General features: G+C 35.7%; 1 protein-coding gene across 6 annotated transcripts in view; it reads right to left on the reverse strand.

The window, feature by feature from the left end:
- Positions 1-13,448, reverse strand: part of SLC9B2 (solute carrier family 9 member B2) — a 55,792-nt gene that overhangs the window by 2,638 nt on the left and 39,706 nt on the right. For 2 of the 6 annotated variants that reach the window (XM_030819177.1, XM_030819175.1), the window contains exons 10-12: positions 9,620-9,728; positions 6,695-6,831; positions 4,473-4,695 (exon numbers count right to left, since the gene is read on the reverse strand). In XM_030819177.1, coding sequence (XP_030675037.1) covers positions 4,474-4,695; positions 6,695-6,831; positions 9,620-9,728 — 468 coding nt within the window. In that variant the 3' untranslated portion in view covers position 4,473. Of the gene's footprint in view, positions 1-386; positions 2,383-2,660; positions 4,696-6,694; positions 6,832-9,619; positions 9,729-13,448 lie in introns of those variants that run through there. The other 4 variants (XM_030819179.1, XM_030819178.1, XM_030819176.1 and 1 more) reach the window with 3 other exon arrangements.

Raw genomic sequence — 13,448 nt, forward strand, 5'->3', positions numbered from 1 at the left:
CCACATTAGTTGTTCCCATCTTCACCTTACTCCCTAATATAACCCCATCCATCTAGATCCTCTCCGTTCTTGAAGGTCTAGTTCAAGTATCAGCTCCTCTAAGATTTCCTCAACTTCTATGCTAAAAACACTTTTGAATTATTCACTTGGATTATAGCTATTTGTACATATCTTAGTTCCTTCTACGGTCCTTAAAGGCAAGTATCATGTCTTATTCATATTTGTATACCTCACATTGTCAATTTTCCACTAGAATTCAAGTTCTATTGAAAACCAAGTCCTTGAATATCTTGTTCATCACTGTATTCCCTAGTATCTAGCACAAGACCTGGCACATAGTAGGCATGTTATAATATATTCTGAGTGAGGGAGTAAATGGATTTTAAAATAAGCCCCATGAAGGCAGGGATATGTCTGTTTTATTCATTGCAAAATGAATATCTGAATATAAACATGAAGGCTTAGCATTCATTATACACAACAAAATTCTTCAATCTACATAGCATCATAAAAGTCAAATATGAAATACTTATGTTGCCTTTCACCCAACAAATTCAGTTGATGATATATCTTTCTGAAAATAACACATCCCCCAAAACTGCAGTACAATTTTAAAGAAAAATAAAATAGATGTTTATATTAGTTTCAGTTTTCTTGTTTGTATTTTTCTGTGTTCTAAATTTTCTGCAATGAAAATGTGTTACTTTATAATCAGAAAAAAATACTATTTTTAAAGAATGTAGTGGTTGAGATCATTTGCAAATGTATACCTGAGGAAATTTTGAGGACATCAAGGTCAATCAAGGTGACTGGGAGTTAATACCAGAGAGAAAAATACTGTCCTTGGAAATATGACACTTCTTTCAGGGACTGAATTATGTCCTTCCTCACAAATTCATATGTTGAAGCCCCAACTTCCAATGTGATGTATTTGGATATGAGGATTTGGGAAGGCAATTAGATTTGGATGAGGTCATGAGGGTTGGGCCCTCATGCTGTGATTAGAGTACCCTTATAAGAAGAGACACCAGAGAGCTTGCTTGCTCTCTCTCGGTGTCATGTGATGACACAGTGAGAAGGTGGCCATTGGCAAGCCAGGGAGAGAGACTTCACCAGAGTCCAACAATGCTGGCATCCTGATCTCAAACATCCAACCTTTAATAGAAGTAAGTTTCTGTTGTGTAAGCCACCCAGTGTATGGTATTTTATTATAGCAGCCCAAGCTGACTAAGATAGACTAAGCGGACTAAGATCCAAACTGTCGTGTGGCAAGTAGTTTTCTGATATTGAGAGAGGATCCTCCTCCTCTCAGATTTAGTCAGTAAATGTTTATTAAATGTCTACTGTGTTCCATGCCCTGTGAAAAATGCTGAGGATTCAAGGATAATTAAGACAAGTTTCCTACCCATAGGGAGCTGATTTAATAAGAGACAAACATGTAAATAAACTGAAAAAAAGTGTTATATGTGCTCTGACATAAGTATGTATAAGGGACCCAAAAGTTAGAGTAATTGTTTCTATCTGTGGTTTAAGTGGGGATAGGTTGGGTTGGTCAGTACTCTATCGGGTTAACCCTAAGTTCACCAACCAAGTCAAGAGATGTGGCTTTCAATGTGGTGACAAACCCCCTGCTGAATGGTCAGCCTCTGTCATTCTTAACCTCACCATCTCCATGATATATAACAGCAACATAGTCTTATAGCAATTAATAAATTCCTATAAAGAGCTTCCAGGAATAGGCACAAATTTCAGAGATCCGATAGAGGAAGTCAAAAAACCAGCACTGGGCAGTCACAGAGATTTAGATGGTGGCTGCCCTCTTAGAGGTAGAAAAGAGTTTGCTGCATGACTTGCAAAATGAAACAGGTATTGGCAGTGGCTTGAGGTGCCCTTCAATCATTTCTATACTCTGTGGACTTCCATTTCTAATTTTCCTAGGGGCCCTAAACATATTCAATAGCATTCTGATTTAGTTATACTAACTGTATTATGTATAAGTTAATAAATATTCCAAGCCTGTTACTTGGAGAAAATGCCACTGATTACCTGGGAAACAGCATGAAGTGTAACACTTTTTGGTCTCACATCCCTTTTGCTGGCTAAGTCCTAATCTTCCCTCAGCCAATGCCCTACTTTCTCTGGGAAGCTGTGCCTAAACTCCACCACCCTTGGATTGATTGAGTGCTCCTGCCATGCGCTCCCTAGCAGCCCTGTAGCTCCTGCATAATAGCACTTATCATATTGTTTTGCATTCTCTTATTTGTCTGTCGTCTCTATTGGACTGTTAAATCCTTAAGGACAGGGACAATATTATTCTTGATGATGTGCCTGGATCTCAAAAGCTTTCGGTAAGTATTTTTTCGATGCATCTACTTTTAGAGCCTGCAAAAATAGAGGACCAGATGATCATTAAGTTTATGGTGCCCCCAGCAAAGTGCACCTAACCAATGAAGTTCAGTTCAAAACACTTATCTGACCTTTGGTATAAATTAATCAAGTCCAAATCAAGAGCATAAACATTAAAGGAATACAGCACCATAGGGTAACCAGTCAAGTTGACATAAAATTGAAGGCTATCTAGAAGAAGTGAATATTAAACTAGTTTTGAATAGAGGTGAAAGCCATGGTGGATAGGGCTCGAACAGAAGTCTAATGAAGAGAGGAATGGACAGGCTTTATTTATGCAGATTAGCTTGGTGGGATTAGGATATTCATAATTCATTCATCTAATACATATTTAATACCTACTTCAAGATTAAAATGAACTTTGAATTCTAGGTCGAGGAGTTTAGATAGGACATGACAAGTATATAATAAACACTTCAGGTACACAGATAACATGATAAAAACCGTAAACTGTATGTGAATGTGATTATTTCAGTAACTACACAGAAGATGACCTAGAGTGAAGAGGAACTTATGAGTGATACACAAAAGCAGAGATGGCCTGTTACAAAGTAGGATAAAATATGACCTATGCAGGTAAATCTTTCTTCTAATATTTTCTCTGCTGGCAAGTCACAATTTCTGAAATTCCTGCCATAGAAGTCACTCTTTTGGTTTAAGGCAATGTCTTTCAAAAGCTTTTGTTTGCATGTAAGAATATGCTACTAAGTGATGATAACATCCAACATAGTAGAAGCTCTGGCCCCGAAAATCTGATGTTCCGTTCCTCCTAGGAGTATGAATGCTTAGCTAGAGACAACACTTAGCTGCCTCACAGCCAGATATGATCATTACCAATAAATGTAGGAGAAGAGATGTGTCCAACTTCCACATCACTTCCTCAAAAATAAATTGCTATACTTGCATTTTCCTTGAGAGATAGAATGGAGACATGGTAGAGATCCATTTTTAACCCATTTATGCCTAGTGTTCCATTATTAGAACGCTAAGCCTGTGGGAGTTATTTATATCCTACTGCTCAAGGTCATCGCCAAGGTCTGATGTTTCACAAAAAATTTTGCAACCTCTGGCATAAATAGGTTAAGCCATGTCCTAAGCTAGGGCATGGCAGAGCTTCAGGACAGAAAGATATGGGACTCTGAGCAGACCTCATGAGCAGAGTAACCCTGTTAGTATTAACCAACCAGCCAGTTTCATTAGACGGAAATAGAATTCTATTTTCTTTTAAGCACTGTATTTTTTGTTTCTTCATTATAGCACATTACCCTAATGTAATATTCATAAGACTGGCATAGATTTGAAACTTATCTATCTCCCATCTAGAAATGGGAAGAGCCTAAGATATGGGTCATAAAAACAAATGAAAAAAGGGCTGGATTAAGGCACTCTTTAGGGGAAGGTAGACTCACATGGGCCACTGAAATAAAGGAACCTGGGTCATCAGCTAGGGGGCAGGATAAAGTTTTTTGACATCTGGAGGGGGCAAGAGGATGAACCAATGAAGATACTTCATGTACTTTAAAATTTTGGTGGGACCAATCAGTTACAGTAATTCAAAGAAAGGTAGTAAGGGAAGGAGAAATGGAGAAGAGGCAGATTATCAGGGAAAATGAGGGTAAAATTAATGAGAGACTGCATTATGATGTTTAACAACAAAAACAAAACCAAAAAAGAGGAGCCAAAACCAATTCAAGGCATCAGAGCCTGGGCAAATATGAATCAGCAAACTGTGAAAGTTAAAAGAGCAATCCTAGCTGAGGAGGATACTGAAGCTGGTCTTTCCCATGTTAACTGTAAACTGTGGTAGTACATTAAAGTAGATATGTCCTTATGCAAATTAAGATGGATGATGAAGGGGTGTTTGAAAAAAAGGTAGAGAGATTAAGGTTGGTGATATAGATCATTACCACCCACATGGAAAGAGCAAGGGCTAAAAATGCTGTCTAAAGAAACAGCTACACTTTTGGTTCTATTACAGTTTAAGCTTAAACATTACATATTTCAATATGCATCTTGAAAAAAGTAGCAGCTTTCTAAACATTATGTTCAGCACTCTCTCTTTTCACCTCAAACTTGCACAGAAGTCTCTCCTTGAACTTTTTCATCTTCATTTTGATGTTCAACTTTCTGCAGAAGCCTGGGGCCCAGTAAACCAATAAGCAGACTTCCAATTGGGGCTGTGATGAGGATGGACAAAAATGCCACTGTCAACACATCCATTCCATAGTCTTCTAATTGTTTCTCTCCATGTGACCTTGCTGTGTCCAAAGCCACAGATCCTATTGCAGCCTATAAAAGTTTAAGGGTAAAAATGGAATCATGATAAAATAAGCACATATTAAAAAAGTGATTTTTTTATTGTTTGCAAAAGCAAATTGCTTGCTCTTTTGCTCAACTAAGAAAGTTGTTTTAGTCTTCTTTCAAAGTGTATTGCAGGTTTTGTTTTGTTTTTTTACTGTCAGAGACAGGGTCTCGCTGTGTTGCCCAGACTGGTCTTGAACTCCTGGCCTCAAGTGATCCTCCCTCCTTAGCCTCCCAAAGTGCTGGAATTACAGGTGTAAGTCACTGTGCCCAGCCCAGCTGGTTGTGATGATGTAAAAACTCTCTCTGCCCTTGCATGGGAACATACTGATGACTCATTTGTACCTATCTGTGTAAGGCAGGGTTACATAAATATCAGTAAAATACATTTCAAAACACAACTCAAATCCAGACTCACAATATTAATTAAATATAACATAGAGTTCTATGTACTAAATTTTTCCTGAATAAAGATGAAAATTACTGGTCATCTCCTTTTATCTTTAGGAATTTGGAACTAAAAAATAAGATGAAAAACATGCAGTGATACCTACTGAAAACTGTTAAATTTTAAATAAATATATATTGCTTTAGAACTTAAACTCATTGTCGAACATCATGAAACATGAAAATAGTGGACACCTTGACAACTTGAAGTTGATCTTATTAGGTATTTGGTCAACTCCTTGCCACACAAGTTGGTGAAATGTTTTATTTGGAATGTATCTGTTGGAAAATATTATGAAAATTCTCGGTTTCTTTTAGAGGCGAAATGCAATATTATCAGTGCAGATGGGAAAAATGTATTAATTAATCTGGTTATCCCTTATTCCACAGAGAACAATGTAAGCCTCTAAGACAATGAAAAAGAAAAGTGTACATCAGAAACAATGGCAGAAACTACTAGTTGCTCATAAAAATGTGAATGACCCCTTTCTCTTCTATAATAGAACTCCTGAAGTTTGGCTGGTCACATTGCTGTCCAGAGACCTTTTTATAGAACTCTTAGCCATTATGTTTTAGACATTTTTGAAAGTCTGATAAGGGTGGGGGGAATTCTGAAGTAATGCCCAAATGCAAAGAGCATAATTGAAATCTGGAATATAATTACTGAGCATACACATCCTCCGAAGCCTCCTAAATGAAAAACACTTGATTTTAATTCCTTAATAGCAGAAATTTGAATATTTAATTATAAAATAATCTGGGACAAAACAGTTAAATGTTGTTTGATGTAATTAGTCTGAAAATATACAACCAAAGATACATCACATTTGCAACAAATCATAATCTATACAGTTCTAACTTAATTAGCAATCATAGGTATTCTAACAAATGCATGGTCAACAAATTCAAGCACCTATCTGTAATAGCTTTATTTATCACATGTTTATTAGAATGCACAAATTTTTGGTTAAGTGATTGAGACATTTACCAGGAAGTTCAGTGAGTTTTGAATAATTAATACCAACTAATAATCTAGGAAATCAATAAAGTACTTTCTGAGTTGTTTTTCAATAAATCTTTTCTCCATTACATACAACGACTCTGGTCAAGCTCAACTGATCATCAATCATATTAACATTAAAGTATCTCCAAACATTAAGGGAACCATGTTATTTCTATTTTACTCTCTTCTTGGAAGTTATTAACATGAAAAGAGTTAACAACTCTTTCCTTGGGTGACTTAGAGAGTGCTGACTGATGAAATCCAAATTCTTCTCTCCTGTTACTACTGCTTTCTAGTAGAGATTTACTGGATTTTTACTTGTACCCTGGTGATCCTAGGAAATTTAATGAGCTATCACATTTAAGGAATGAATATACCAAAAATATAGGTTTTAAAGAATAGATTAGGATAAACTCTTTTCATAAATCCACTTCAATTATTTATTTTCACTAAATTTAAACAAGCCCTCTTATTCAATATTTCAAGGTGTCATGCAGAAATAGCAGTTAAAATGCTAAGCCATCCTATCCATCATACCTGAACTGTGGCCTTTGGAAGCCATGCAAAAGAAATAAATATCTTTTCTTTTAAGTTAAAACCAGCAAAACACACCATCAGAAATGTAGTCAAAATTCGTATCAATACTGCAATGCCTACGGTGGCAACACAAAGGCCTGTAAGAAATATTCAATTTTTAGAAATAATAAAATACTGGGAGAGAAATTGCATCTCATGGTTACTAATTCAAAATAACCATCAACAGAAATAATTTTTAAAGCACGAAAAAATTACAAATACAAAAATGTTTAGGAAGAATATATAAAAACAATCAATATTAAGGATGAATCAGGCTATTTGTTTAAAAAAAGGTGTTTCCCTAGATTAAAACCAGAAATTAAGCATATTTGAATTCTGATATAGAGATTTGAATGTTATGTATGTCTTATGCTTTATAGCAAGAACCATGCTTGTTCATGTGTGTAAGATGAATTCATTAAACAATATGATTAAATGATAAGTAATAAGCTTTAAACTAAGTACTGGGTACACATAAATGTATAATGTATAGACTTTGTCTCAAAGTCAGAGAAAGACAGAAAGATAAACAACTAATTCATAGACTATACAGTAAGTGAGGTATAAACAAACTAAGGGCATAAAAGAGAGAAAAATAATATTTTAACCCAAAAAGTCAATAATTCTTTACAGAGTATAAGACCAGAAGTGATAGCCAAAATATTTATGAGCCAGTATGGAGGGAATTAGCCAATCAGAGCTGGCTGGGCACTGACCAATCAGAATAGACACTGGCAGTCTACCAGTGTTTCACCATACTGATGTGTACTGGTTGTACTGGTCCCGATTATCCCTGGTTAACATATACAGCTACTCCATTTAGTCCTGTAGAACTCTTTGCTGATAAAGACAAGTTCATCATCATTTGCCCAACAAAGGATTGTGAGTAGTGCTGCTGCATGCTACTGGACCTAAGAATGGTACAGCTAAGGTGACTCCTGAGTATTAGGGTGATTTTTAAAAAAGTAACTTTTGTTGAGTATTTACTCTATGCCAAGTGCTGTACTAAGCTTTAAATGTATTATTTTACTTAGTCCTTACAACCTGTGGGATAAGTATTATTTTATAGTTGAAAAAACCAGAAGCTCAGAAAGGAAAAGTACTTTTCTCAAATTCAAAGGGCTGGTAAAACATCAGATAGACATAGCAGGAGGATCTATTGTAAATCTGCCATATGGCTTTTTTATGGGAAAGTTTTGTGGTTCTTTGTTGAAAGGTATTTCTTCAAGGTTGGAAAGTATTCAAAAATATCTGTAGCCTGAAGTACAAGATAAAGAGTTGATACCATTCCCAGAAGGAAACACTGAAAGTTTAAGAAGAGGATGAGAAGGAAGTTTTAGCTGAGTTTGAAGGTTAACAGGACATACAAGTGGTGCTGTCCCATCAACAATTGGATATATTGATTTAGAGATAAATAGTTTGGAATTATACAGTTTATAGTTGATGTCACTAGTATAGATAAGGTTAGAGAAGTGATATAGAGCCAGAGGCACAAAGTTAGAACTTTGATAAAGGGCAGCGTTTAAGCTACATATGGTGTAAGGAAAGGCTCAAACAGCACTGGGAAATAGGAAGTTTAAGAACTTAATATAAAGGAGTGTTAGAGGGTCAAAAGCAGCAAATGCTGCTGACAGATCAAGTAAAGCAAAGACTGGATTTAGCAGTATTTCCTTGGTGAGAGGTTGGCAGGTTGTGTGATAGGCAGAAGCTGGGCTAAAATGTATAGAAGAAGGAAATGGGAACTGAAGTGGAAAGGGGAATGTAGTGACCTCTTTTAAAAAGCCTGAAAAGAAGATGAGAGAGGTAGCATGGTAGAGATGGGGGCAAGTGAAATAGAGAAATTGCATGTATATAATTTTAACATATTATTTTAATACACATTATTATAATTATAGTAAAATACACATAACATTCACCATCTTAACCATTTTTATGTGTATAGTTAGTATCATTAAGTATATTCACACTATTATGCAATCAATCTCCAGAATTTTTTCATCTTGCAGAATTTAAACTCTATACCCATTAAACAACAATTTCCCTTTACTCCCAGCCCCTGGCAAGTACCATTTATGAGTTTGACTACTCTGGATACCTCATGTAAGTAGAATCATACAGGGTTAGTCTTTTTGTGACTGGCTTATTTCACTTAGCATAATGTTCTCAAGGTTCATCCATGTTGCAGCATGTGTCAGAAGAGAAGCATTTTGTTTTAAGATAAGAGAGATTGGAGACTAAATTCTGAAGAGAAGAAAATTGTGACGTGGATATTTAAGATGTATGAGAAAAGGAAAAAATCCATACGCAAGATTCAGAAGGAGGTAGCGGGACATGGGATTCCTAGCATGGATGGAAGAATACTGTGATGGAAGGAAAGAAGGAAATAATGAGTACATGTATGCAAATTAATTTTTAAGTGCAGTGTTTTGAATCAACAGTTTTAATATGATGGCTTTTGAATGTATGAATAAATAATTAATGAACAACCAGGCATTTCTATCCCATGGATACAAACTATAAAACTAACTAGTTGTCTTTAAAATTCTTGCTCTTGTTCAGGACAAGGCTAGATGAATATTCTTACCCTTGGAAAAAGAATTGTAAGGCTTGAATTTTCTGGGTAGTGGTCAGCAGTGTCACTTTCATATACAAGGAACAATATTAAATGTGTAAAATATACCATCTTAGATGAACAAGCATTATTTTCTAACCAACTACTCTAAAAAACTTAGATCATAATTAACTTTTTATATAATTGTGACAATAGTAACCACTGTACACATACCTACTGGAGATATTTCAATGAATTTAAAAAGTAGACTTTATTGGTGAGTAGGTTGACCAAAAAAAGTGAATTTTAACAAAAGTACACTTTGAAATTCTTACCTACAGTTTCTGGTCTGAGAGATGCAATAGATACCTCTGCTCCAATTAGTCCAAAAAGAAGGGGCTGAAAAATGTCCCAGGCAACTGCAATTATCTTTTCAACCTCTGCCTAAAATAATAATAAAACACACACACAGATTTTTATTATGTGAAGTTATAAATGCAAAGAATTTTATTAATTTGAGGTTTGAATTATTTGGCCTGACATAAGCTTTATTTCTGTGCCATCTATAACTAAAAGGTTAGCTAGAACAGAGCAAAAAAATTGCATGAAGATCTTTCTAACACAGTTAAGATACATGAGGTGTTTTAGCATACTAAATATTAGTTTGCACATGGATGTTAATAAAAAGATTCTTATAAAGTAATCTTATGAGGACTCCTACTTCGGAATACACTGTGTATATGTGCATGTGTGTATACATATTGTAATATATAGTAGTGTTTTGTAGTTTAAATTTTTTTTTTGTAGTTTAAAATTTTATGTCAACTTTCCTTCAACAATATGATTTAGAGAGCTTGTAATATTGGTACATATATCTAGATATGCCCCTATTACTGCTGCATAGTAATCTACAGTATGGAAGTACTATAGTTTATTCAATCATTTCTTTATTGACAGATCTTTAAATTGTTTCCAATTTTATCTGTACGAAAAATACTGTTTAAGGTTATCTCAAATCATGCACAAGAGTAAAATCTAGGTTTACTAAAGTGATTATCAGTGCCAATTATCACTTTATTACCCATTATCTCCAATTCCTCTTTCACTGTTGCTCCACAGAAAATGGAGCTGGGCCTTTAAAATATTTTTCCTTTGCCAGGTAGCACCATCTTAAACTTTGTTAGTACAGTGTGCTAAAGAGCTATTGCAAGCTGAAGGTGCTTTTCTTCCTGGTTTCTGTGGCTCTTCCTAGCAAGATCTTATAGCATGCACTGGTGGCCTTAGCTCTAGGTTCCTGCATCCTAGGTGGCTTCTCCAGTATCAGGGTCCTACAGTTCATGCAACCACCAGCACCTAGTGGCCATTACATTCCCTAGCATACCCCTGGGGCAGTTTCATAGCAGATTCTCTTGAGCAAGATACTTCCCCATGCACCCAAGAGGATGGATCTCCTGCAAATTGGGAGGGTAGATTTTCAGCAAATTCTGCAAGCACAGCACCACAGCGACTTCTCTAAGCTCTAACAAAGTCTGGATCTCAGTCCTGCAGGCAGGAATGAGGAGGGGACAGGCTTAAGGGGATGATCTATTATAGCCATAGGTGCTATTCCCATATTCTTTAAGGATGTCTTCACATCTTACTAGCCAATACCTTGTTACTGGAATCTCTGGTGTGGTTAATAACCAACTTTCCCTATTCCAGTAACTATGTGATTTCTCTTTACTCATAGGACCCTAATTGATACAAGAACTAACTTTGTAACACATAATGCAAAAGACTCTAGGAAAACAGTGACACAATTGACTACAGTAACATTAAAATGTTTTGTGGCAAAAGAAGCCATAAACCAAAAAAGTGCCAAACTAGAAGAAAATATCTGTACCATGTGTAACAGAATAAGAAACATTGGCCAATCAATAAAAAAAGACATAGCTCCTAACAGAAAAATGGGCAATGAACCCAGAGACAACATCATCATACTGAACAGGCAAAAGCTGGAAGCATTCCTTTTGAGAACCAGAATAAGACAAGGATGCTCACTTTCACCACTTCTATTTAACTGGAGTACTGGAAGTCCTAGCAAGTGCAATTAGGCAAGAGAAAGAAATAAAATGCATCCAATTAGGAAGAGAGGAAGTCAAACTATTTCTCTTCGCAGATTATACTATACCTGGAAATACTATACCAAGAATAGTATAGAGATACTATACCTAGAAAACTTCATAGTCTCTGCCCAGAGGCTTCTAGATCTTAGAAACAACTTCAGCAAAGTTTTAGGATAAAAAAATCAATGCACAAAAATCAGTATTTCTATATACCAATAACGTAAAAGCTGAGAGCCAATTCAAGAACGTGATCTCATTCACAATCTCCACAAGAAGAACAAAATATCCAGGAATACAGCTAACCAGCGAGGTAAAAAATCTCTACAATGAGAATTACAAAACACTGCTGAAAGAAATCAGAGATGACACAAATGGAAAAACATACCATGCTCATGGATAGGAAGAATCAATATTGTTAAAATGGCCATATTGTCCAAGGCTATTTACAGATTCAATGATATTCCTATCAAACTACCAATGACATTTTTCACAGAATTAGAAAAAACATTCTAAAATTCATTTGGAACCAAAAAAGAGCCCGAATAGCCAAAGTAATCCTAAGCAAAAAGAGCAAATCCAGGGACATCACACTACCCAGCTTCAAACTATACCACAAGGCTACAATAACTAAAACAGATGGCACTAGTACAAAAACAGACACATAGACCAATAGAACAGGTTAGATAATCCGGAAACAAAACTGCACACCTACAACCATGTGATCTTTGATAAAGCTGACCAAAACAAGCAACTGGTAAAGGACCCCCTATTCAATAAACTGTGCTGGGATAACTGGCTAACCATATGCAGAAGGTTGACGCTGGACCCCTTCCTTACACTGTATACAAAAATCAATTTAAGATGAATGAAAGACTTAAATGTAAAACCAAAAACTACAAATCCCTTAGAAGATCTAGGAAATACCATTCTGGACATTGGCCCAGGCAAAGACTTCAAGATGAAGACTCCAAAAGCAATTGTGACAAAATCAAAGATTGACAAGTGGGACCTTATTAAACTAAAGAGCTCTGCACAGCAGAAGATACTATCAATGGAGTAAACAGACAACCTTTATAACAGGAGAAAATATCTGCAAACCATGCATCTGACAAAGGTCTAATGTCCAGAATCTTTAAGAAACTCAAACAAATCAACAAGCAGAAAACAAACAACTCCATTAAAAAATGGGCAAAGCACATGAACAGATACTTCTCAAAAGGAGACATACATGTAGCCAACAAGCATATAAAAATGCTCAACATCTCTAATCACTGGGGAAATGGAAATCAAAACCGAAATGAGACACCATCTCACATCAGTCAGGATGGCTATTATTATTTTTTTAATATTTAAAATTAACCACAATATTTGAGCTTGTGGAAGTAAACTGGGTGACCAAATGTCAAAGGAAACATAATTGTACATCTTTTGATACTTTTTAATTTTTTGAAAAAAATTATTTTAAATTCAGGGGCACATGTGCAGGTTTGTTACATAGGTAAACTTGTGTTGTGGGAGTTTGTTGTACAGATTATTTCATCACTCTGGTATTAAGCCTAGTATCCATTAGTTATATTTTTCCTGATCCTCTCCCTCCTCCCACCCTCCACCCTACAATAGGCCCCAGTGTCTGTTGTTCTTCTCTATGTGTCCATGTGTTCTCATCATTTAGCTCCCACTTATAAGCGAAAATGTGGTATTTGGTTTTCTGTTTCTGTGTTAGTTTGCTAAGGATAATGGCCACCCACTCTATCTATGTCCCTGAAAAGGACATGATCTTCTTCTTTTTTATGGCTGCAGAGTATTCGATGGGGGCATATATACCACATTTTCTTTATTCAATGTATCATTAATAGGCATTTCTGTTGATTTCATGTCTTTGCTATTGTGAATAGTGTTGCAACGAACATACTCATGCATGTGTCTTTATAACAGAATGATTTATATTCCTTTGGGTATATACCCAGTAATAGGATTGCTGAGTCAAATGCATTTCTGTCGTTAGGTGTCTGAGTAATCACCACACTGTCTTCCACAATGGTTGAATTAATTTACACTT

Source organism: Nomascus leucogenys, chromosome 9 (genome assembly GCF_006542625.1).
Source record: "Nomascus leucogenys isolate Asia chromosome 9, Asia_NLE_v1, whole genome shotgun sequence".
Classification (NCBI taxonomy): domain Eukaryota; kingdom Metazoa; phylum Chordata; class Mammalia; order Primates; family Hylobatidae; genus Nomascus; species Nomascus leucogenys.